General features: G+C 38.6%; 1 protein-coding gene across 5 annotated transcripts; it reads right to left on the reverse strand.

The window, feature by feature from the left end:
• Positions 1-11,407: 11,407 nt before the first annotated feature.
• On the reverse strand, positions 11,408-21,888 carry LOC122331152. 5 transcript variants are annotated; one of them, XM_043228644.1, is made up of 3 exons: positions 13,524-13,750; positions 13,349-13,429; positions 11,408-13,173 (listed from the first exon to the last, which is right to left on the reverse strand). In XM_043228644.1, exons 2-3 carry the CDS (start codon positions 13,419-13,421, stop codon positions 11,750-11,752), a joined length of 1,497 nt encoding a protein of 498 aa, XP_043084579.1. In that variant the 5' UTR covers positions 13,422-13,429; positions 13,524-13,750; the 3' UTR covers positions 11,408-11,749. The 5 variants fall into 5 exon arrangements, with proteins under 5 accessions (XP_043084579.1, XP_043084576.1, XP_043084580.1 ...); XM_043228641.1 differs by lacking the exons at positions 13,349-13,429; positions 13,524-13,750 and adding an exon at positions 21,585-21,869; XM_043228645.1 differs by lacking the exon at positions 13,349-13,429.
• Between the last annotated feature and the right edge of the window lie 3,633 nt (positions 21,889-25,521).

Genomic DNA, 25,521 nt, shown 5'->3' on the forward strand with positions numbered 1-25,521 from the left:
TTAAACGAAACTGGTGGGAACTTCGTTAAGTGTATTTATAACATTATTACAGCTAGAAAAGTTACGTCTGTCTTCTTCACTTGAGGATTTATGCCTTCGCTTATAGGCTGCAGATGTGAAAAAAAGACAGTTTACCAAATTGTAAACACGGCTTTTTTTAAAAACATGTATGGATTGCAGTTTCATATGGATTTGGATTGTTTTCATATGGATTACTTTTGGGTTTGGAAGGACGTGAGCGTGACTAAATGGTGATATAATATGCATTGATAGGTGATTTAATGTCTTTAAGGCTGATGAAAGCTTGAAAGCAAGACAAGAGATATTAAAGGGCCAGAGTTGATGTAGACGTGAGCCAAAAGTTATAAACCGAGAGCGACGGAAAGCTGAAGTCACGTGTCTCTCGCGGTCAACCGTGAAATCAGACAATAAACGCTGGTTTGCTCACTCCCGTCTTGTTTTCCTTCTCTGTTTGTGTTGGCCGGCCTCGGTAATGACCATGCTAAGCACGAACCCTCGATCCGGCGTAGGGTCAGTGCTCCTCAAAGAGGCACTTAGCGGCTGCGGCATGCTGGGATACGATAGGTGTGCAGTGAATATTAACGGCCGCGTCTGCCGGTCATGCGGAGTTCTCAGAATCGAGGTCAACAGGCTAAAGTTGTGTACGCCAACATCTGCAGAGGAGTAGAGATCTGGTGACCGGCCGCGGAGGAGTGATCGGCGACCGCGTGACTGACAGGACCACAGCGAGACCATAGCAACACCTTGGCAACCGTCCAAACGGACTTGAACCGTGACGGTATGGTACGTAATAATACTAATAATGGTCATTTTATATATTTATTAGTTTGGCTTTATTTCATGAGAAGTATATTTAAAAAAAAGAAAACTTATTTAAGAGAAAATCCCCTTTTGACTGTTTAAAATTGTTATCAAAATACAGTGCTGATGACGCCATTGTTACATAGCAATACACTGTATGGGTCGAAATGTTCTTATACGCCAAAAATCATTATAATAAGCATAATATAGATAATAAGTAAAGATCATTTTCCATGAAGATAATTTGTGGATTTCCTACTGTAAATATGTCAAAACTCAATTTCTGATTAGTAATATGCATTGCTAAGAAATTAATTTGGACAACTTTAAAGGCAGTTTTCTTAATGTTTAGATTATTATTATTATTATTATTATTTTGATTTCCAGATAACTGTATCTCAGCCGAATGTTACCCTATCCTAACAATTATTTATTCAGCTTTCAGATGGACCCTCATGATTAATTTGCATTCACATTTGCATACAGAACTATGATTGGCCTTCTGTTTGGCATTCATTTGCATAAGCTGTTGTGATTGGTCTATTTAGGCCTTTAACCTCTTCAGTTCACGATTTAGGCCCACCTGAATTCCTGACAACATGCTACTCCTGTTATGTTAACACCACGTTACTTGCGTTAGCATCATGTTAACAACAGCTCGATAAAATCCCAGAAAATACTGAGAATTTACTGAATTTTTTTGGTCAATATTGCACACCCCTATAAATCTCTCTCTCTCTCTCTCTCTCTCTCTCTCTCTCTATATATATATATATATATATATAAATGTATAAATGTTCAATGTTCAAGACACGGTTACGGCCTTGCTACAGGAAGCTAAGCTGTAGCTGATGGTTTGTAATGGTATTTTGAGTGGAAAGCATTAATCCCATTATGGGATGTTTTCCATTGCTTTTTCAGCAGGGAAGTTATTTCAAAGACCGTTTCATGTTAAACACAATCACTTGCACTCTCACAAACATGACTTCGACACATTTCTGATCGAAATGATTAAAGTGCATGTTACGTAGCCGCTGGGGCTGTTGAGTAAAACAGGCCACGGTTGCTCCGCATTGAAGTCCACGACAGACTTTACATCTGAATGAAATGTGCAGCATGCCGACTCATTAATCATACACTTCCTATACGTCTGCTCGCGGTCTCTGGGAAGTGTAGCGCAGGGTCGTTTTTCAGCAGCCAGTCTAGGTTTGTTTGTCAAGGTACCGAATATATTACACTCTGGGAATTACGTGAGCGCGTTTCTTCGAGCGTAAGCGTAACCGAGTTTTCCCCAACTTCGCCTCAAGGTGGACTTCATCACCGGCTTGCACCGATTGCTTTATGAGGCAGGCTGTGATAAACGAGGGCTAAATCAAATCAGCCCCGGCAGGCAATGCGCACGACCGCTGAGTCAGGAGCAGGCCGTCGAGAGCCAGATAATCCGGCGGGTAATAGTTTCCCGTTCTTCAGAAACCCCAGCCGCCTGTTTGGCCCTCTTTGTGTCTCAAAAGCATCGGCAGAGGGATGTCTGCGATATTATGCGGCCTTCTCGAAGACGTTTCGAGGATTTGTGCGTTAGCTCGTTCGCCTGATTCGATTGCTTATGAAGGGCTTCCCTCTCAGATCTCCGAGAACAAACTTTTGAAGACGTGATGCAAAAGCGCCTGAACCCAGTGAACTCGGTAGCTAACCTAACACACATCTATACGCTATATATACTTTGATAAATGTGACTTATTAAGAACATATTCCAATACGATTAAAAACATGAACATCTAAAATAAGTTGTTTACAGTATACACGCATATATTATGCATATATATAAATAAAAATAAATGCATTAACATATTTAAGAAGAATATGTTATGTTTATGTATGAAATAGATGCATATAAAATATCAAATGCAAGAATATTAATATGTAAATATGTTTAAACGTAATAAATATACACAGCACGCAACAAAAGCTTTTTGGATCAATGTATGGTGCAACAAGTATTAAAAATGATGCAATCAAAATTAAATAAATATCTAAAAAAGTGTTTTTAGTACATTGCTATGCTGTTCAGAGTGTTTACGGTGTTGTGCTGTTCTGGTTTTTAATGTGTTGCTATGCCATTCTGAGTGTCTTTAGGGTTGCTATGCTGTTGCTAAGCTGTTGTGTCTTTCTCTTTATTCTCCTTGTTTCCTCCAAATTCATCCCCCTTGTGTTTTCTATTGTGTTCTTGATCATTGTCGTTCGTTTTTTCCCCGGCTGATCTTATCAATTAAGACTGTAAGACTACAAAATAAGATGATTTTTTTACCTTAAGATCAATAGTTAGTAGTGAGGCTTGACATCAGATAATAACCGAAAACAACGATCTGATGTCATTGCAATGTAAGCGTGCAGAAATGCATTCTGGGTACGTATCTGCAGCCAATTAAATTGAACGGCCTTGTTAGGACCAGGACATGATAACGGCTAGAATTCAGACCCGCGTCACCACTGGATAAACACCACGATAGTGTTTATATTTACAAATGATCTTTTAACATGACCTGGCAGGGACGGGAAACTCCTGGGAGACATTTTCGCCATTTCCACGAGGAAAGGAACATAAAAGAGGACACGCAAATGGACGAAAATGTGCTCAACAGATGGAAAAAGGCAAAGACTTGTAAAACTGACTGGGAACTGACAGTGTCCCACAGAGCCATTCAACTTCAAAGAAGCATCTGGATCAAACCTCCTCAGAGACGAACGTCCCTCACGGACAGATTCAGTGTCCAACACCATGTCAGTTTACCAGGAAACAAACCTAGCGCCTTGCAAACCCAGCACAGCCTCGCGAGGCCCGTCAGGAACAAGGTGGTGCTTCGGCCCTGAAATGAAAACAATACAAATAAAGAACTATAATTAGCTGGAATGCAAACAAATTCCAGAATCGTTTTCGTCTTTGATCGCAATGAAATGCAGCGATGAAAAAAAAAAAAGGTTTCTTTTCGTGAGCCTTCGGAGCAGTCGTGGTTTCCCCCCCGAAATAGCAAACCCGAAGCGCGCGTGATCTCGCTGCTGCATTGAAGTTAGACGTTCGTCTGGTTGATCAGGCGCCGCCGCCGGCCTAGTTTGGCGTCTCGCGGGGCCCGCAGGGTTGATCCGCTCCAGACTCAGTCAGAGGAGCTTCTGTTTGGCCTCAGATAGTGAAATACAACAGAAAACGCGTTCACATGAAAGTTCTGCCTGTCAGTCACGATAATGAAACCTGAATCTCATTTACTATATTCATAATTTTATATTATACCATTTCTAATACTGTTTTATGTTGCTGTGAGCTTAAACCTAAACCCCTTAAGGCACATTTCCTCTGTTTATTATTTCATCATTGCGTGTGATTCTGAAAAAAAAAAAGGTTTTATATAATTTCATCTAATTGCAACTTGCTCTGCTTCTGAAACAACCTTCCTGTTCATTTTACTAACATTCTTGTGAAGTCGCGAACAAGCATTCTTCCAGTTCAAGCTCGGGGTTTTTATTTTTTATTCAATATTTACATTTACACGTGCTTTGGTATAGCTGTTCTTAAGAAAAATATAACTAAATAAAAACCCTAGTTAACGCAAAGCGTTCTCAAAAACGTTCAGGTAAGGTTCTCTAAACAAAAGATTTTATTTTTGCAACATTAATAGAATCTTCTTTAATAATGCTCTATGTTAAGCACACAAAAGTTATTCATCGGTCGCAAAATATTTATAAAAATATTATAATATATTACAAAATATTATAAAATATTTTAATTATAATTTTATATGCGATAACATTAGATTCAGATGGTACTGCAATATTTGTAAAAGGAATTAAATGATTAAATGTTCACATTTATCTATAATAATAATAATAAGAATATTTATTATTTAAATATTTAAATAAATTAAATATTTCATTTATTAGCTGGATTTATTTTCGACCAGTTCCTCATTCTCCTTTTGGTCACAGCTGTTTTTACAGCACCTTACTGTAACCTCGCTGTAACACGTTAAACTGTCGTAAAAACATTTGTGCCGGCAATTAGCCGTAACTTTATTTCTTTAAACAAAAGTTATCAGTAGTTTGAGAGGCTCAGCTCCCACAGCTACGGGAGCTGATGAAAGTGCTCTGAACCATTAAACAGAATTACAACCCATGTCGTTCGGAGGAACGACCGAGAGGAGCTTTGATTTGTGCCGGGCTCAGGAAAGAATTTGAGGGGAGAGATCGGATGAATTAAGCCGCCATATAAAGCTACATGAGAGTTTAGGCTTCAGTGATGTGTGTGAACATTTGAAAGAAATCAGAGAGCAATGATATATTAAACAGGGTTATCCACTCCTGTATGATGTTCTAAAAACCTGAGATTATTATTAGATTATTATTACTAATTAATTATATATATATATATATATATATATATGTGTGTGTGTGTGTGTATCTATAAGCGCTGGTATATTTGGTGTCTGACAGTTCTGTTAACCGTCATACTCTGTTACCATAGAGTAACAACGCTTGTAACAGAATTGAGTTTTATTAAATTTTTTTGCAAAAACACATTTCGGAAAACACATACGCCACCGAACATGATTAAAAGACCTTTAAATAACAATATCGTTAAGAAATACTGTTTTCCTTTCGAGATCGTGGTAACGGAGTTGACGTTCTACAAAATCATTCTTGGTGCAAAGCGGTTTTTGGATGCAGATATTTTTTGATACTTTTCAGTGCTTTATCAGTGAGTGAACGTGACTCGATTTCCTGTAACTTACGCAATTCTGAGAGATCACTTTTACCAATTTGAGGGCAAAATATAGTATGGTAACAGAGTTGAATCAAGATTTAGGGATGCTTTTCTAAGAAAGAAAAATACCAAAAAAAAGTTAAATAAATGCCAAAATAAAAGTACTATTAAATATTTTGATTGCACACGGATACATGATGGAAGAAATACACTGACTAATTTGGGCAAAAATATATTAATATTATAATTAATATTAATAATTATTAATTATATATATATTAATTATTTTCAGCTATTTAAGACACTTTTAAATAATTATATTATTATAGACTGTAACATCTTGTAATTCATAACGATTAGTAAAGAATAATAATAAATTAAAATATAATCATTTTGAAAAACAAATCTTTCTATTTTTGACACCAAATGTATCCGCAATTATAAAATCACCATCTTTTCTAACTGAGGGACTCAAAACCTTTGGACAATATTTATTAATGCTGTCTATCTCTAGCGCTAGCAAACTATTCGTAGGATATTTTAATTTATACTAGCAATGTGCTAAATCATGCTGCACGTTATCAGTATGTTAGGCTAAATGGTGCTATAAATGGCTTGTAAAAGTAGTAAGTAGTAGTTTCGAAGCCTGAAAAAGTGCATCTATCAATTATAAACTGCTCCACAGGGCACTTCCAAAGTGAATGAATGTGTTTGTGCAAGAAAATGATCCATATTCAAAACTTTATGAAACGCAATCTCTCTCTTTAACTAACTGTCATGAGAGCGGCGTTCCAGCCGACGATGCAGGGCATCTCCTAGATAGCACACGTACATCTTGGAGATGTATTTTTAGGGTGTTTGCTCGTTTTAGATGTCAAACAGACGTCTTTTAGATGTCTTTAAGATGTTTATGATTTAGAATGCATGTAAAACTGACATCTGAAAAAATGATCTGCAACAGACATCTTGCAGATGTACCTGCGCTGTCTGGGAAAGCATATATATAACGATTATATAAGAAAAAATTGTATTTGTCAAAATAAATATCACATAGACCTAGGATGGCTCGAGGGTGAGCAATCAGATCGTTTTCATTTTTCAACCACCCTTTAAAAATGTGCTAAATGATGCAGGCAGCATGCTAAAACAACTGAAATGCGTTAAATAATATCAAACAACACGTGCGTTAAATTGCGTTGGATTTATGTTAAAACGTGTTAGCAGTGTGCTAGATCTAGCAACATGCTAGCACATGGTAAACATGCTGTGCTAAATCAGGTTAGCAACATGCTAAAAAAAACATGCTAACAATGTGGATGCTAGTGATAAAGAGCAACATTTTGACTCCTGTTTTCAGATTTCCAAGCATCAGGTCAAACCAAATTCATTAAACTTTATTTATTAGGAAATTGTACTCTATTATGCCGAAAACTGGCTCGCGTTTGAATCGCTGCGAGGAGCGACGCTTTTCCCGCTGAGGCTGAAACCTGAACCCAAAATAAACACAAAACACTGCAGAACAGACTGGGAACAGGAAATCTGTTGGGAAAAAACTTGTCAAGAGGTCAAATAAATCAACGATCATCTGCTGCTGAGAGTCAAAGGCTCTCGAGATCCCCGCGGTTCAGTTTCGCAAATAAACGCCCGCCTCGCTCTGATTTTTGCGACGCGAATGAATGTTTGCGTAAAACGCATTTTAAGCACTGGGAAACAACAGGAACGTGTAAGTAATGGCTAGTAGCATTTACATGCGCTGGGAAACCCAAAGTAAACACACAGGAGCTGCTTGGGGACGCCAATAAAATCTTATATTAACAAGCAGCTCCATCTGAATGCGAAGCTCAGCGCCGCGGAGAAAGATGGCTTCCAGATGGAGGCTAATGTTGAGAGTAAGCTCATGGAATATTATTGTTCCCCGGAACGAAGACGGACAGATATGTAAACGTGCTTAGATGCTTAACACTTTTCCAGCTGCGGCGGTGACTGTGTGGCCTTCTTCGCGCCGTCCCGATGGTGTTTCCACAGCTTCCCGTCTGCGTTGTTTAGATGAGTTCCTCACCGGAGGAATGCCGAACCCCCTCCCATCCGCAAACGTCGGAGGCGTTACGCAACTCCCTCTTTGCCTGAATTAGCACTTCAAAGAAAGGCAGAAGCACATCACAGAGTAAAGGATTTGTCCTCGAAATGAATTTGCACCAACTTTAATAATCAAGAATTACCTATCGAAAGGCAACGAGAAGTTTATATTCGTTTTTTGGTGGGTTCCCAACAACAAATTGACACGTGCAAGATCAAAAATACTTTCTTTGCCTGTAATATGCATTTAATTCGAACTACACCGGCTCTCGCGTTACTTACGACTTACAAAGACATTTAACAGCTATGTGCACTACTTAGCGCTCTATAGGATAAATCACTACAGGATTATACTTTTATCGGCACAAATTGATAGGAAAAAAAACACAGATTCATTCAGGTCCAGTGTGTTCACACCAGAGGCGGCGCTCGATCTAGATTAGGATACTCGCTGCAAAAATATTACATGGTGGATATAACTACAATTGTATCCGTCTTGAAAGTCGTTTTAAAAAAGCCAAACGGCGACCAGTCTGGGTTCACGGCGCCAAACGAGGACTTGCTTTAGAGCATGGATCAACGGCCTCCAATGCTCCTGTTTCCAACCAATCTTTGAGTTAACGTTTACTCTATGGCTACGACTGACACGTACCGCTCCACACCACGATACTCAAGACAAGTTTAGATTCGTCGTCATGCATGAATGGATGATATTTTTGAGACCCCCCAAAATTTCATAAACGTCTTACCAGGGAGCCGAACTCTTTCCAGCTCCCCCCGTAGTTCGCACCCTGATTTATTTGCTTAACGACTCCCAAACGATTCGCTCAACAATTCATTTTTCCAAAGCCCTCCTTTGCGTGACTCTAATATTTTCTTTCCAAAAGCAGCCCCTAGTTGCAAAGAAAGATTTTACATCTTAATTCAGACCAACGCGAAAAGTATACGGATATTTATTTTGACGTCAGCACGAAACGGCTTAGACGACTCGATTTAAAAACGACTCATTTCAGTGATTCAGAGTCATTTCCATGAACTTTCAGATCATTTTCAAAAATAATAGGGGCACTTTAAAGATTTAGATTCATGTTTCTGAAATAACATTAGGGTTAGGGTGTCTTGTTTGCATATTTAACAAAAAAATTTGCATTAATTTAGTTTTTTACCCAATATCCACCAAATTCGGAAAGCTTTTGATCTCCATTTAAACCCACTAAACGTCTCACAACACTTCTAGACGCATTTGTCTTCATAGAAATAAGCTAATCCTCATGTTTATTTGATTTATTCGTAACGTTGGAATCTGTCAGTGAGAGGCTTCTAGCTGTGATCCTCCTGTGTTTCTGTTTTGATAATCATGAAGCTTCTGGCTCTGAAACTGGAATAATTTCTTCTCCAAAACGAGCGGCTCATTTCAACAAAACCCAGATACGTAAGGAAAGGGACACGTCTGCTGTTCAAAGACCTTGACAGAGTCTTCATAAGCGCATTCTTTGCTCAAATAGTGAAAAATGTTGTAGTTGAAAGGCGTTCGGCCTCATTTTTTCAACTTTGTTTGCTAGGCGTTAGTGCGATAAACATTATTACCGTTTTTCCCCAGAATGCATGGCTACTTTTAAATCACCGTCAATATTAGCTTTCAAACAATCGACGCGGTGGTGACCAGCAGGGGCTAAAAACAAAACTTCAGCGCCAGTCTGCTTTGAGGTGAATTTAAAATGAACGCCCACAGATTCGAGCGAATAGTCATTTCTGTCAGCGTGAATCCAATGAGATGAAATGATGGAGGAAGACGATCTCGACACTCGCGCATCTAGCGCCCATTAGCAGCGTTCGTCTGTTATGACAGCTGGTGTTTAGCGCTCAGGCTGGTTTAGTGCTTAGTGCGGGCGAGCCGAGTAACGCTGGAAGAGCAGACACCTGCGGATCACTACAGAGCAGAAGCTGCTGTGACGTTTCCAAGAAGCTGAAGCCGCAGAGATGTGAAACGATTGAGAATGGAGTCACATAAGGACACAAAGCAACGCTCTTTTCATTCCAACGTTCTGGAAAGATTCTCTCAAAGTTCATCCTGTAACGTTAATAGAACGTTCGTTCAGTTATTAGTCTTTTACTAATGTTCTCAAAATATTAGCAAAACTTTATTCATACATCATTCGTTGGACGTTTTTTAAATAATTTAGTTCACGTGAACCCAATATTTTTAAAATGTTACATTAATATAAATATATTTTTAAAAAAATCGAAAAAATGTGAAATATAGAACATTCCGAAAATAACGGTTCCATAACTTTAATGAGAACGTTAGTGAAACATTCTGGCGAGGTTCTCTCCAAGTTATAAACCAAAATGTTCTCTTAAATATGCTTTTGACATTTTGAATGATTTTCTCACTTTTATTTTCGCAAAACAATGTTGTTAAAATTCAGAAATAATGTGTAAGGGAACTTCAAGAAAAAGCTATTATCGCACATTTTGCTAGCTGGGATGGTACAGTAATATCATGTTACTTTAATATTTTATATTGCAAGGTTCAAAAATGACTATTACCATCTTACATGTCCAAAAAAAAAGTTTACTTTAATAAAGCATATAAAATCCATTATATTAGTATTAATAACAATGAAACTTCGCTTTTTTAATTCACGTAACTTTGTAACGTATTTGTTTTGCTGCTCTGAGACCTGACTGTTGCTTTAATATCTAAATGAGTCATTATGCAAGTTTCCAATATCTTGAATCTCCAGTAATTAAAAACGCCTGAAGCACCGGAGACCGAGGAAGGAATCGTCTCTTGCTCACCGGCGCTTTGCAGTTCACCTCTGAACATTGACTTTTCCACTGTATCTGCTTCCTCGATAATCCGTCGTCGTTTGACGGCTTTTGCTTTCCTTCGAAGCCAACCCCCGACCTCAGTGTCGCTACAGGAAGTGACCCGTGTGTGTGAGACCACAGCGGAGGCCTTGAAAACCCCAATAGTCTTGTTTTACGCGGCTCTCCGGAGGGTTATGTACAAGCCGTGAATCTTCAGGGGCAACGTGTCCTCCGTAAATCACAGCTTTAATTCAGCGTTTAGCTCGGGGGATCCGTCGAAACACAAGCACGTGTACGGAGCTAAAGGTTCATGAAAGATGAGTGCGCAACAGTTTCCAACGTCCTTCTTGGACAAGCTTGATTGGACTCTTGAGAAAAAACGATTTAATGAAGTCTGTGCTGGTCTTAAATTGGTTTAACAGGCCGTCCGAAGCGCTCCAAACCTCAAAACAGACTGACTTAATCAGATCAGCCAGACTGGGAGACCGGCTAAACACTTTGGGCTGGTTTAAGAAGGTTTTCTTTATACCGCAAACGATCAATAATAACTTTAACATCAACGCAACACCACTTCGGGAAAAAATGGCATTGTATAGGAAAGCAGAAATGTCGTTTACACCATTACATTACCATTTACAAGTTTGATTTCTTTAAGATTTGTAAAATATCTCTCCTGCTCATTTAAACACTCAAAAATACAGTAAAAATGTGAAATGGTTCAATTGTAGTATTGGAATATCAGATTATTATAACGTACTCTCTTAATCGCAATGGTTGATTTTCATTATGCGATATTTCAGTTTCAATATAATGTACATTCATGAAATAAAGTGAAATATTAAATATAATATATAGGCCTTTTTTTTGCCTCTAGCGAATTGTTGAATTGTTTTAAGCATGCATGAAATAACTTTAATGAATTTTAAGAGGCTATACTCAAATATCTCAAAAACATTGGTGTTATTATTTTATTTGGCACGTCACGGACAAACCAAAAGTTTGCACATAATCAAAATAACACATCCGGCAAAAGTGCAACATCATGTTCACATTATGAAAACAACAGTAAACCCAAAGAATGCAATGGCATCCGTAATAACTAATACTCGTCCACTTAAACGTGCGTGAAGCGATCGCTCGCGGGTGCAGAGATTCGTAGCAGCGTGATACGAGCTGTAAACGTGATCACGTGACATCATTGATTGTCAGACGCAAAACATTCACAAGAGGATTAAATATGGCTTTCAGGAAACTGTAGTTCGTGCAAGTCCACAGCTCTTTTCTTCTTTAAAAAGTCACAGAAGATCCAATCAGCATTAAAGAACCAATCAATAATGCTGGATAAAACAAGTACGATCCGAGCAGGTATTCGATACACACCTTAAGAAAACCCAACAGCGTCTCTATAGTCAGAACAACCGAACCAACACAAACACAAACACATGAGAAAAACACTATAGGAAGAAATTGATCAATGATAAGGTTCTGGATGTGGGGATTTAAATAGTTAGGTGCAACTGCGATCGCGATCACGATCAAAATTATTGTGAGCGTCACTCCAAACAGTGCATTGAGCACAATGGCACACAGCAACGCGAGTTCAGCGCCCACTGCATAAAACAGAAATAACAGGACGATTTCTCGGTTATTCAGTTCCGTTAACTCAAACGACAAATATAAGAATGCAAAAGCGCCGTTTGCGACTCCGAAAGCAGCACAGAGCGCTACAAAAACGTCAGACAAAGTCCTGACGCTGGCGATTGACCCAAGAGTCACTCCTAAACCTACTGGAAATAAAAACTCTCTTCCGATATTTCCTCCGATGTTTGACTTGCGTATTGGCAAGTGTTTCATAAAGGCAGCCGCAACTGTGGAGCACAGAGCCAGATTGAGTGCAAAAGCAACGTGCGGACTCAAAGCACTTCTTAAAGATGCCATAAATGTCACGAGTCCGGCTAAAGTTACCTCAAAAATTAACATTGTGCTCTTCTCTTCAGTAGCCAGAACAACAGCAACCAGCGAAACAAGCAGACTCCATCCGACCAGTCCTAAAGTGTCGTGCATTGCAGATGAGAACTGACTTTCTCCAAATTTGCCATCTATTTCTTTTAGCCTTTGTAAAAGCGTTAGCCTTTCTGCCTCTAAAAGTTGAGCTTGGTTGAGTGCCGTGTAAAATTTGCCACCATTGAGCCAAACTAACTTCTCTATTTCAGCTATAAGAGCCGCTCCTTGAGCAGGTTTGGGTTCAGAGTCTCTTATGATGTGAAATCTTCCTCCACAAGCGTTGATAATTTCTCCAGCGATCCCTCTGGACGCTCCCGTGAAAGGTTCCTGGTGGTTTTGGATCAGAAGAACAATGCAGTACTGCAGGACTTCTGCTCCCAGCATCTCCTGGGCTCGTTTCTTAACATCACACTGTCCTGATTGTTGATCTTCCAGATTCAGGACCATTAAAACGGCGTGAGGTCCAGGAGATGAGTGGAACAGCGCTGTTGTGAAGGTCTGTCTCTCTGCGTCCTCCTCACAGAGGTTCGGTCCGGTGACCAGCATCGTTCTTCCAGCCTCGTCTGTAATTACTGGAGTCTTTACAATCTCTCCGTCCTCCTGTCCTCCGTCTCTCCTTCCTGACAGAAGATCTGCAGCGATGAACCTAGACTGACCTCTGACCCCCACCACCAGGATCCTCACTTCATCATCATCATCACGAGAAGCTGAAAAGGAAAGATGAAAATATCAGAAAACATGTACTGAATTAAAAGTGAATGATCTGCTAACTTGGAAAGTGGACACATTTACTTTTAGTTAGACTACAAATATGACGATGATTAATAAGGGATCATGTAAAAGGAGATCAGGTATTTTATTTACATTTAAATTATACATTACCTTCAACCTTAAATGTGATGTGAAATACAATAATCAGTGTGAGGATCCATTTTGGTTTCCCTTTTAGTTTCATGTTTCAGCCTGGGGGGGAAAAGCCACTCTTTCTCTTTCTAAAATCTCAAATTGAATGTGTATCGTACAATATAACCAAATCGTTAGCACTGTTCTTACTTACAGCACGGTCTTTCATTTAATAACACTGACAGTGCAGCTCAATCCTTCCTGTATCTTGTTTGGTAACGTTAAAGCTAAATTCCGTTTGCTTGCTTGTCGTTTTACAGCTACGACCACATTTAGCAGAGACGTGTTTCCACTTAAAATAAGTAAACAAGGCCAACGTGGCTTTTAAACCAACTTTCTTCAGTGAGTTTAGTACCGCACGATTGAAAGTGAAGGCACGCTGTCCGGAGGGGTCTAACTTTAGCTTTACCCAAAAGCCAATCAGAACGTTCGTTTCGGTCGTTGGGCGTATTTCTTAACCAATCATGTTGCACGTTTTAGCTCGGGGGGCGGGACATGTGCCCCTGCTGCCACTGTCAGTAAAAAAAACGTAAATAAAAATGTTATTGAATTATTATTGTTCGACGACAGATATAATGACACGTTTTCAGAAAGCGTGTCGTGTGTAGAGTATTTTAGCGACTGTTTAAACAGAACTAGCATGTTCGTTTGAACCTGTTCTGTTCGAACAGAATAACGGTCAGATTCGGTTCGCGATTCAAAAGGTTTCAAAACATTACACAATACACAAAACATTTTAAAATATACCACGGCTTTACAATTTATTCAGTCAGTACCAAGGTAAAGTACCGCAGTATCAATATGTAGGACACCATATTACTGCCCGGTAGGGCTTTTAAAACAACATTTTGAGTAACTTAATGATAAAGCTGTTTGGTAAATTGAATCATATCACTATTAGAAAAAAATTGTGGTCAATAGTGATCTGATACAGTACTAAGGTCAAATTTTGCCTCAAAATTCAGCATTTTGACATTTCTTGAGATGGCTAAACAAAACAAGGCTAAATCCGACAACTTCTCTTAAGTGTCATGTCATTTCCAGACAACCAATTTTCTTAAAATAATCCTTGATCGGACTTTTCTTGTCTCATCCTGAGAAAAAATCCATGGCAGGTTTTTTTCTTTTCATGTTTTAGTAATGAAGACAACAGATCTCAACAGGAATTGTGCAAACAACTCTATTATATGCTTATTGTGAATCGATTTTCCATATATTCTTGCTCCCGGGAGATGAGGCTGATTTTGAATATCTTGATTTGGTTTTGTATATGAGCTATTTAAAAACGTTAAAAGATGCATTTTGGGGGTTTAACATAATATCTACACTCCCTTTTTTTGAAGGTTGTTATGGGCGACCAGGCCTGACGTTCAATATTAACATTTAAAAATGACTGGCCAAAAATTATGTAGAAAGTGAACCCTCCGTAAGTGGCTATTGAAATGTTCTTGCTATTAACTCACCCTTGTGTCATTGCTAATCTTAATCCAATATTACAAAAAAAAGATGTTTATCAGGATGTTAACGCTGAAAAGTTAAATTGCATGGTAAATGAGATAAGTTCTAAAATGCAATTTCATTTAAAATAATTTAATTGAGCTTAAAATGTAAGCTTTTTAAGATCTACACAGATAAAATGAGTATTGCATGTCAACGCCAAACAAACCTATTCAATGTGAAAATAAATCATGCATCGCAGATTATTGAACTGCAAAACTGTTGAAATATTCAAGACATGATTTATTAAATATATAATGAAACTGGTGCAGACACAAACATATAACATGAAAAATAGAGGTAGATCAAGACTGGTAGAATAAAAATGCTTAAATAAAAGTAAAATAAGAGACTGATGCCGTTTATTCTGTAACCGAAAGACCAATAATACCCTGAAAAATTATTACTACAATGCCGTGCATCATTAACAGTGTTTAGGTTTAAGTTTTTTAAGTTTAAAAAAATTACTGTAAGCCATATCACAAAAAACCTTTAAAGTCAGTACTCAGTGAATAAAAAGTACAGCAATGTTTTATTAGATATTACATTATTTGATCAGCCATTAATAAGATAAGATCATCGGTGAGAAATCACAACATGATCATGATATATTTCCAGAAGAAGGAAAAGGAAATTAATATAAATTAAGGCTATAGCAACAATTAGAACTAAAACGCCAATAAACTGTGGCTTATTCTGATCCAGTCAGCCATTGATAAACTATTATCAGCGAACAAATCAGTAATACTAAATGAAACAGGAAAGAACTGAACAAGGTTTCTATAATTACCTTTATAAAACTCATCGCCGAGCCTAACATGAGAAAGACTGAACCAATGAGCACACAAGCACATGGAAAAACCACTATAACGACAACCAAACAGAAAGCATTCTGTAAAATGTCCCTCATTGACGGCACGCATGCCGTAATGAATCCTAATATTAGTAGAAATATTGTCAACCTCTCATCAAGCGGCGGAAGTAAGATAAACCTGACAAACCCCACTGAGAGTATCATCCCCACGAAACAAAACAGATATAATTTGACCATAAATACTGGAGACTGGCTAATGTTTTTGTCAGTTGTTAATAGAAAAGCCCAAATGTGACCCCGGGAGCTGCGTAACATGCCACGAGCACGTCTGACCACGTCCTGACGCTGATGATTGAGAGTTAAACCCATCAAGAGCACGAAGCGCGCGGTTCTTGTCCCAAGATGAGTAATTCTTTTGATTGCTGCGGGTACGTTTGTTGATGCTGTTATCAAAACCAAGTTTACTGGTATGGCAACATTTGGATTCAGAAAGTATCTCAGACAGAGCATTAACGTTACGTGTTCAAAAACATTGAAATGAAAATCAATGATCCTTCTGTGAGGATAAACATAATGAGTGGGAAACGAAAGCAGGTAGGTCCATACTGTGATCGCCACTGCTCCTACTACATATTCATAAATTATAGCCAAGAGCTTATTTTCTTCATGCACATCTTGACTGGTCTCTTCTCGTCTCGGTACCGAGTGAAATCTGTGACCGTTGAGCCAAACTAACTTGTTTATTTCCGCTATAAAAGCTTTTGGTTTTGGCTCAGAGTCTCTTATGATGTGAAATCTTCCTCCACAAGCGTCGATCATTTCTCCAGACGCTCCCGTGAAAGGTTCCTGGTGGTTTTGGAGCAGAAGAACAATGCAGTACTGCAGGACTTCTGCTCCCAGCATCTCCTGGGCTCGTTTCTTAACATCACACTGTCCTGATTGTTGATCTTCCAGATTCAGGACCATTAAAACGGCGTGAGGTCCAGGAGTCGAGTGGAACAGCGCTGTTGTGAAGGTCTGTCTCTCTGCGTCCTCCTCACAGAGGTTCGGTCCGGTGACCAGCATCGTTCTTCCAGCCTCGTCTGTAATTACTGGAGTCTTTACAATCTCTCCGTCCTCCTGTCCTCCGCCTCTCCTTCCTGACAGAAGATCTGCAGCGATGAACCTGGACTGACCTCTGACCCCCACCGCCAGGATCCTCACTTCATCATCAACATCATCAAGAGAAGCTGAAATAGAAAGTGAAACCGTCATGCAAAGGAGAAAAATATTTTATAGTCAGATATACAAACATGGTGTTAACGTTGCTTTTTATTGTTGCTTTTTCGAATAGTAGAAGAGAGCAGATACTAACCTTCTGAAGATGAGATGTGAAATACAAGAATCGATATCAGCAGCCAGTTTGTTTTTAACTTAATTGATTTCATTTTATATAACAAGGTGTTGTTGCACAAAGTGAATTACAAAGTTGCTTTCGATTTGAGAAAACCAAAAAGACCTGTTGTGCAGTTCAAGGGCTGATGCCATGCATTATTATTTAGACGTCACTGCAGAAAATGGGACAATATGTTTAAAACGATATGTTTAATTAGAAAATATGTGCAATATTTTTACTCTGTGATTACTCTGCAAATATACACTTGTTCTGTTTAAGATTTAAATACATCATTAAAGCACTGTTATTAAAGACATGGACAAAATTGTTGGTGCCCTTCGGTCAATGAAAGAAAAACCCACAGTGGTCACAGAAATAACTTTAATCTGACAAAAGTAATAATAAGTAAAAATTCTATTAATGTTAACCAATAAAAGTCAGACATTGCTTTTCAACCATGCTTCAACTGGAATTGAAAAAAAAATAAACTCATGGAACAGGCCTAGACTAAAATGATGGTGCCCCTAGAAAAGACTGAAAACAAAGGGACATGTTAATTCAAGGTGAGTCCACTAATTAGCATCACATGTGTCTACAACCTTGTAATTAGTCACTGGGCCTATATATAGCACTCCAGGTAGTCACTGAGTTTTTTGGTGAAATGGTGTGTACCACACTCGACATGGACCAGAGGAAGCGAAGGAAAGAGTTGTCTCAGGAGATTAGAAAGAAAATGATAGACAAGCATGTTAAAGGTAAAGGCTATAAGACCATCTCCAAGCAGCTAGATGTTCTTGTGACTACAGTCGCACATATTATTTAGAAATTTAAGATCCATGGGACTGTAGCTAACCTCCCTGGTTGAATAGTAATCCGAATAGTAACAAAAGAGCCCAGAAAGACTTCTAAAGAGATTCAAGGTGAACTTCATGTTGAGGGAGCATCAGTGTCAGATCGCACCGTCCGCTGTTGTTTGAGCCAAAGTGGACTACATGGGAGACGACCAAGGAGGACACCATCGCTGAAAACACATCATTAAAGGAAAGTGGAATATGCCAAACTACATGTTGACAAGCCACAAAACTTCTGGGAGAATGTCCTATGGACAGATGAGACAAAAATTGAACTTTTTGCCAAGGCACGTCAGCTCTATGACGGAAAAATGAAGCATATCAAGAAAAGAACAACGTCCCTACTAAGAAACATGGAGGAGTCTTCGAAATTGCTTATACAGTACGTCATACATTATATATCAGTGAATGTTTCATTTAATTCAAATATTGTTAGGGTTTTTAAATTTAAAGTCACACACAATATGACAACCGTAACACAGGCAACAGATAATAAAAGATTAAAATTTATTACACCACTTATGAAAATAGCAAAGTTACTCCATACATCTTATACAGTTAAACCAAAGTCTTTTAAAAAGAATGCATTCAAAGGAACCCGCCACCATTTTTGAAAATAATAAAAAATCATTAAGTTAAACAGTTTGGATCTGTTCAGTCAACTGTAGCTTAGCAACTGTAGCTTAGCATAGATCAATGCATCTGATTAGAACGTTAGCATCTTGCTCAAAAATGACCTAAAAGTTTAAATCTTTTTACCTATATAAAACTTAACTCTCCTGTCGTACAATGAGCACTGAGCCGGGGACTATTTTCAGGCGCTGCATGATATCACTGCACCTGCTGGGTCAAAGACACGACGAGTTTCTTGATTATTACGCTGGAACGAGAGTATAGTTCCTAGCCATTTTCCGTCAGACTTGGTACACAATTTAACTAGAGGAGAGTCAAGTTTTAAATGGGTAAAATGTCACATTTCATTTTTGAGTGAGAATTAATGGTCCAATCAGATTCAATGATCTACGCTAAGCTAAAAGTGCTGGATTGGATGGATTTGAAAACGGTAAAACTCTACTGTTTAACTCGCGTGCGTTTTGTCGCACACAGACCATTTGCTGCTCAAAACTAGCGTTGTTGGCACGGACTTGGCGACACTGTTTCTAATCCAGGACCGTCGAGTAACCCAAATCCACCCAAATTGGGGAAAATCAAGTCTGCTTCCTAACCGAGTGTTTGGACTGAAACGATGCATGTTTAAAAAAGTAAATATAAGATTGTAGCATAGTAGGTAGCCCTTACTTTCAAATTACTTTAGTAGAAATATTTTTTTATTTTGCATGTTATTAACCCCAAACTTTGCATATTATTCCCTTATAGCTTCACGGAGACACTGAAAAGGCGGATTAATACATTTTCAGCCAGAGCTAGAGTGTCTTACCAACAATTATCGCTAAAATATATACATAATAATGAGTTATTTCAGATTTCGCTTCTATTTGGGGCTTAACCTGATGCATGCTGCCTTTGGCAAATTGCTATTAACGAACCAAACCATAATGCTACATAAAACAGCCAAGAACTTACCAACTTTTCTATAATTACGTTGATAAAACTCATTGCCAACCTTGACAGGAGAAAGACACATGTGCCAATGAGCACACAAACACATGGCAAAACCACAATAATTACGGTGTAACAGAGCACATTGTGTAGAGTTTCAGTCTTTAAATGCAAACATGCCATTGTAAATCCAAATAACAGTAAAATTATTATCATCTTGACACCAAACAGAGAAAATAGCATGCTCACGAGCCTCATTGAGAGGGTCGCTCCCATAGAAGAACAGAGAAATGACCCGAGTGCAAAGAATGGAGATTCACGACTAACGGCTTCATTGTAAAATATAAATGAAAAAATCCCGACTGTGACCCCAGGAGCCGTATAACAAACTATGAGCACATCTGACAACGTTCGGATGCTGATAATTGACCCAAAGACCAAAGACAAACCAACCACAGACGGTAAATGCATCATTGCTATGAAATGAAATATTAGTTTCATGAATAAAAAGGTTATAACATCCCCAATGATATACCTGGGGTCTTGACTCCCGATAAACTCTCTTTCTTCAAAGTCTCTGGTGTCTTTTGCAAGTACAGTTGCGAATGACGTTACCAAAGCTAAATTTAGCGGTATGGCAAAATCAGGATGCAGAAAGTGTCGTACATTAATCATAAACAAAGCAAGCGCTGCAAGTTTTACAGCAGAATTTAAATATTTGTGATTCAGTTTACTGTAAATAACAAGAGCGGAAAGTGAAATCCATCCCACAACTGCACCCGTTTCTCCTAGACCGTTATATACTACAGATAATACCTGGTTTCCTTCATTTACATTTTGATCATTTTCAAGTATCTTCTGGATTTCATCTGGTCTTTTAAAAAACTCTAAAAGTTGAGTTTCATTCAATACCGAGTAAAATCTGTGATCGTTGAGCCAAACTAACTTGTTTATTTCCGCTATAAGAGCTTTTGGTTTGGGCTCAGAGTCTCTTATGATGTGAAATCTTCCTCCACAAGCGTTGATCATTTCTCCAGACGCTCCCGTGAAAGGTTCCTGGTGGTTTTGGAGCAGAAGAACAATGCAGTACTGCAGGACTTCTGCTCCCAGCATCTCCTGGGCTCGTTTCTTAACATCACACTGTCCTGATTGTTGATCTTCCAGATTCAGGACCATTAAAACGGCGTGAGGTCCAGGAGTCGAGTGGAACAGCGCTGTTGTGAAGGTCTGTCTCTCTGCGTCCTCCTCACAGAGGTTCGGTCCGGTGACCAGCATCGTTCTTCCAGCCTCGTCTGTAATTACTGGAGTCTTTACGATCTCTCCGTCCTCCTGTCCTCCGTCTCTCCTTCCTGACAGAAGATCTGCAGCGATGAACCTGGACTGACCTCTGACCCCCACCGCCAGGATCCTCACTTCATCATCATCATCATCATCAAGAGAAGCTGAAATAGAAAGTGAAACCATCATGCAAAGGAGAAAAATAAATGCCAGTGGAGTTTTTCCTAATTATTTCTGATTTCAAATTATTGTATCTCAGCAAAATATTGTCATATCAAAACAAATTATGACGTATAAATCTCAATTTCAAAAAATTCGTACTTAAGACTGGTTTTGTGGTCCAGGAATGTTTAAATATTTCAAAAAAGAGACAAAAGTAGTTAAGATCTTTTGTAGCGTTTATATACAACCGCAGTGTATATAATATATAATAGCTGTAACAACAAATTACATTGATTTTCATATGTGACAAAAATACATTGTATGGGATTTTTTATTTTATGGCAAAAATCATTAGTACATTAAATAAAGATCATGTTCCATGATATAATTGTAAATATTGTAAATATTAAAACAATTCTTGATTTATCAGTATGCATTGCTATGGATTTTATTTGGACAACTTTACAGGCAATTTTCAAATAGTTGCATCTCTGCAAATATATATATATATATATATATAACAAACCATACATCAATGGAAAGCTTATTGCATTTATTTAGCTTTCAAATGCTGTATAAATATGAATTTTGACTGGTTTTTCAAATTACAAATTTCAAATGACTTTCGAATCCCAGGGAACACAAAGTGAAAAAATAAAGAGGAGAGCAAATACTAACCTTCTGAAGATAAAAAGATGCGAAATGCAAGAATGATTATGAGGAACAAGTTTGCTTTTGTGTTCTTTGATTTCATCCTATAAGCACAGGTATGGTCTCGTGAAGTGAATTTCAGAGCTGGTTTCTATTTGAGAAAACCAGAAAACCCTGTTCTGTGCTTAAAATGCTTGTGTCATTGTCAGGGTTATGCTCCATTTTCTGTTTTATGTTTTTCAGCATTCCTGTCATTTAACACAGTGTGTTTGACTGTTGCGTTCAGTTCACCAGCAAGGTTTACTTTCCATCAGCTCTTGGTTGATTAACCCAAATATTGCTTAATCAAGGCATGCTTGTTCCAGTTCAGTCAGCTGTTCACGGTCAACACACGAGGCGTTTTCAACAGAGCGTTGAATTGATTCATGGCGGACAGAAGTGTGCTTCTTCTTTTGTTGAGTGGCCATGCACAGCGAATATCAGCACCTAAATGGTGGTGGTGTATTCAATCTCTGAAAATAATAATTAGATTGTTTGTTTGATGCTTAATTTATAAAAAAAAAACGTGTGAGACGGCAAAGAATAAATAAAATGTAACATATTAGAATAAAATAAACATGACCTTCTTTATTATACATTAAACAAATGAGCTGAAAGGCCTGTTTTACATCAATATTGTTCACAAATCTGTCTAAATCAGTGTTAGTGAGAGAATCCATCCACCTCACAGGTGTGACGTATCAAGATGCTGATTGGACAGCATGATTATTGCACAGGTGTGTCTTGGGCTGGCCACAATAAAATGCCAATCTAAAATGTGCAGGTTTATTGTGCTTTGTATATTGTTTATATCAGCGTCCCACTCCCTGCAGTTGTTCTCCATGCCTCTAGAGGCCCCTGTGTTCCCCCCTGCCTTATTTCTTCCTCGTGTGTCCTTGTTTAGTGATATCTAGTTCACCTGTGCCTTGTTTACCACTGGGTATTTAAGTTGTGATTGTCTCCTTTGTTCTTAACTCGGTTTTTGAGTCGTTACTGTGAGTTTCTGCCTTGTGTTACCTAGTCCCTCAAGCTACCTCTAGTAAGTTGTTTGGGTATTTTTTTCTTTGTGCAGTTTACTGGTTTTGTTTTCTCCCCCGTGGAGTTTTTATTTTTCCAAGTACTTCTTTCTATTGTTTGCTCTGTTAACTTTACCTCTGTCCGAGAAGAACTTGTGTGGGTTTTTGTGCAAAGATTTTTTTTTTTAATTAAATCTATCTTGCTTGGAGCTCTGCCTATAGTGTTTCATTTCAGCCAAATGCTCTGTCTCTAGCCTACTCTCCCGAGATACAAGAGAGACCTTTGACATCAGTTATTCCGAGGTCTAGGCTTATCGCACCCCTCCAATGGGAACTGGAAAGAGTGGTACGAGAGGCCCTTGCTCTTGAGCCCGATCCTGGTGGTGGTCCCGCTGGACGACTATATGTTCCTCAGCCTGCCCGGGCCAAGGTCTTTCAGTGGGGTCATGAATCTCCCTTGACGTGTCATCTAGGAAGTGCTCGCATACTTGAATTCCTTCAACGGCGCTTTTGGTGACCGTCCATCAAGGAGGATGTAAAGGGCTATGTGGAGGCCTGCCGTGTGTGCTGCCAGGGAAAGTCCACATCGGCGACCTCAGGGACTGCTCCACCCTTTACCTGTTCCCCGTAGACCATGGTCACACCTATCTCTAGACTTTGTCACGGGACTCCCATCTCTGGGCAACACTGTTGTGGTAGTGGGCCGGTTCTCTAAGGCTGCCCAGTTCATTCCTCTGCTCAAGCTTCCTTCGGCCAAAGAGACTGCTGAGCTCCTGATGAATCATGTCTTCCGGGTATTTGGAATTCCCTGACACGTGGTCCCCACTTCGTCTCCACCATCTGCAAGCTGGGCAACACTGTTCCATCAGTCTAATGGCCAGGCTGAACCGATTAATCAGGATTTGGAGACCACCCTGCAGTGCATGGAGGCCAGTAATCCCACATCTTGGGCTACCTACATCATTTGGGCTGAACACAACACCCTCCAGTCCTCAGCCACTGAACTCTCCCCCTTTGAATGTCAGTTTAGGTATAACCCTCCATTGTTCCCGAGAAAAGGTTCCGAACTCAGCCCAGCGCTTTGTCCAGCACTGTCGACTGACCTGGAGAAAGGCCAGATGTATACTCCTTCGGACCTCCCAGAGATTCCAAACTCAGGCTAATCGTCGCTGGCAGATGGCCCTTAACTTCCGAGCTGGTCAAAGAGTTTGGTTGGCTACAAGAAACCTGCCTCTCCGGGTCGAGTCCAAAAAGCTGACCCAGAAATACATTGGCACTTTCCGCATAGCAAGGAAAGTTAACCCGGTTTCTTTATCGTTTGTTTCTCACTTGTTCCCTCAGAATTAACCCTACATTTCATGTCTCCTTATTAAAACCTGTCTACCGGTTTTGTTTTCTCCCCCCCGTGGAGTTTTTATTTTTCCGAGTACTTCTTTCTATTGTTTGCTTTAACTTTACCTCGGTCCGAGAAGAACTTTTTGTTGGAATTGTGTTTTTGTTTTTTATTTTTATTAAATCTACCTTGCTTGGAGCTCTGCCTAAAGTGTTTCTTTTGGGTCCAACACTGCTCCCCTTGTGGCTAAGCAGGAAATAGCTTGACCACCACACCAGAGACCAGAGTTCAAGTCTGGGTCGTGACAGATTATGCATACTTACCGTAGATCACTAACGACTCATACATGCAAAAACAGTGATTAAGCAATACATATTATATCATTTCCATAGCTACTGTGCATTTCTCACTTACCAAACCACAAAAAGAATACATTCAGCAATGTTTTGAACACGTTAAGTCAAAACATGTTGGAAGAAGATTAAACTGTCATGCATTTGCTTATGTCTCTCAAAGTGCACACTTTTATAGCATTAAGATGTGTTGACTTTGGCGTGCCAAAGACTGATGAATGCATAAATAATAACGGCATGGCTGGTTCATAAACAGAAATGGACCTACACGACAAATTAACCTATAATTTAGCTACTGCTGAAATGCGTTAAATCACAGTACAGCCATACACCTGCAGGAGCCACTGCATATGATCTCTATGATATATCTGTAATCAACCAAAAATCTTACAGTGACATTACTTGATCTAGAATAAAAATGAAAAATATTAACAGTTTATACATATCAAAGTTGGCACGGAGGCGCCAGTGGGATCAATTGCATTTTTTATTTTTTTAAGGAGAAACAACTTGTACGTTTTATATATATATTTACTTATATTTATATTACTTTATTTTTGCTCATAAACGTAAAATACGACATTATTCTGAACTCTAAACTATTTTTATTTTTCTTAATTTGTAGCCTACATTCTCTATCAGCAACACATGGCGCTTTTATAAAATAACTCGGATGATTCAGTCTCTGTCTTGTATAGAAGCTTCACAGCAATGAACAGAAACTCAGCGATTTGATTCACAAATAATAATATCTATAGAAAGCTTTAAATTACTGTGCACACATACTGACTGAATACAGTGTATTAGTGCATATGCATGCAAGTGTGAGAGCTAAACTCCTGTACACTGTGCATGACGCAAGATAGCAGTGTTTTACATCTATGTAGCTTTTCATTTAGAATTACAACACGCATGTTATATATATATATATATATATATATATATATATATATATATATATTTTTTTTTTTAGAATAGTTTTGAATGAAGTGTTTGCTTTTGAAAGATATATGTGATGTTGTGTGTAGGATTTCGAGAAATTGAGCTATTGTTTTAAAACAATAAATGAAAAAGAATGAATTAAAAGCAAATAAATTAAAAGCAAAAAAAATGTACGTATTGAAAACATGTTTTCAGACATATTCTGTCAAATTGAAAGACAATATTGCCTATTTTTTTTTTTTTTTTTAATAGTACATATTGTGCTTGGATCGCCGCTTGTG

This window comes from Puntigrus tetrazona, chromosome 25 (assembly GCF_018831695.1).
Source record: "Puntigrus tetrazona isolate hp1 chromosome 25, ASM1883169v1, whole genome shotgun sequence".
Lineage (NCBI taxonomy): Eukaryota > Metazoa > Chordata > Actinopteri > Cypriniformes > Cyprinidae > Puntigrus > Puntigrus tetrazona.

Excerpts from the sequence above, each read along its gene's own strand:
- LOC122331152 (XM_043228640.1), bottom strand. The coding sequence starts at position 21,660 with ATGAAATCAAAGAACACAAAAGCAAACTTGTTCCTCATAATCATTCTT. Across the intron at positions 20,909-21,584 it reads CATCTTTTTATCTTCAGAAG|CTTCTCTTGATGATGATGAT; the intron begins GTTAGTATTTGC and ends TTTCTATTTCAG.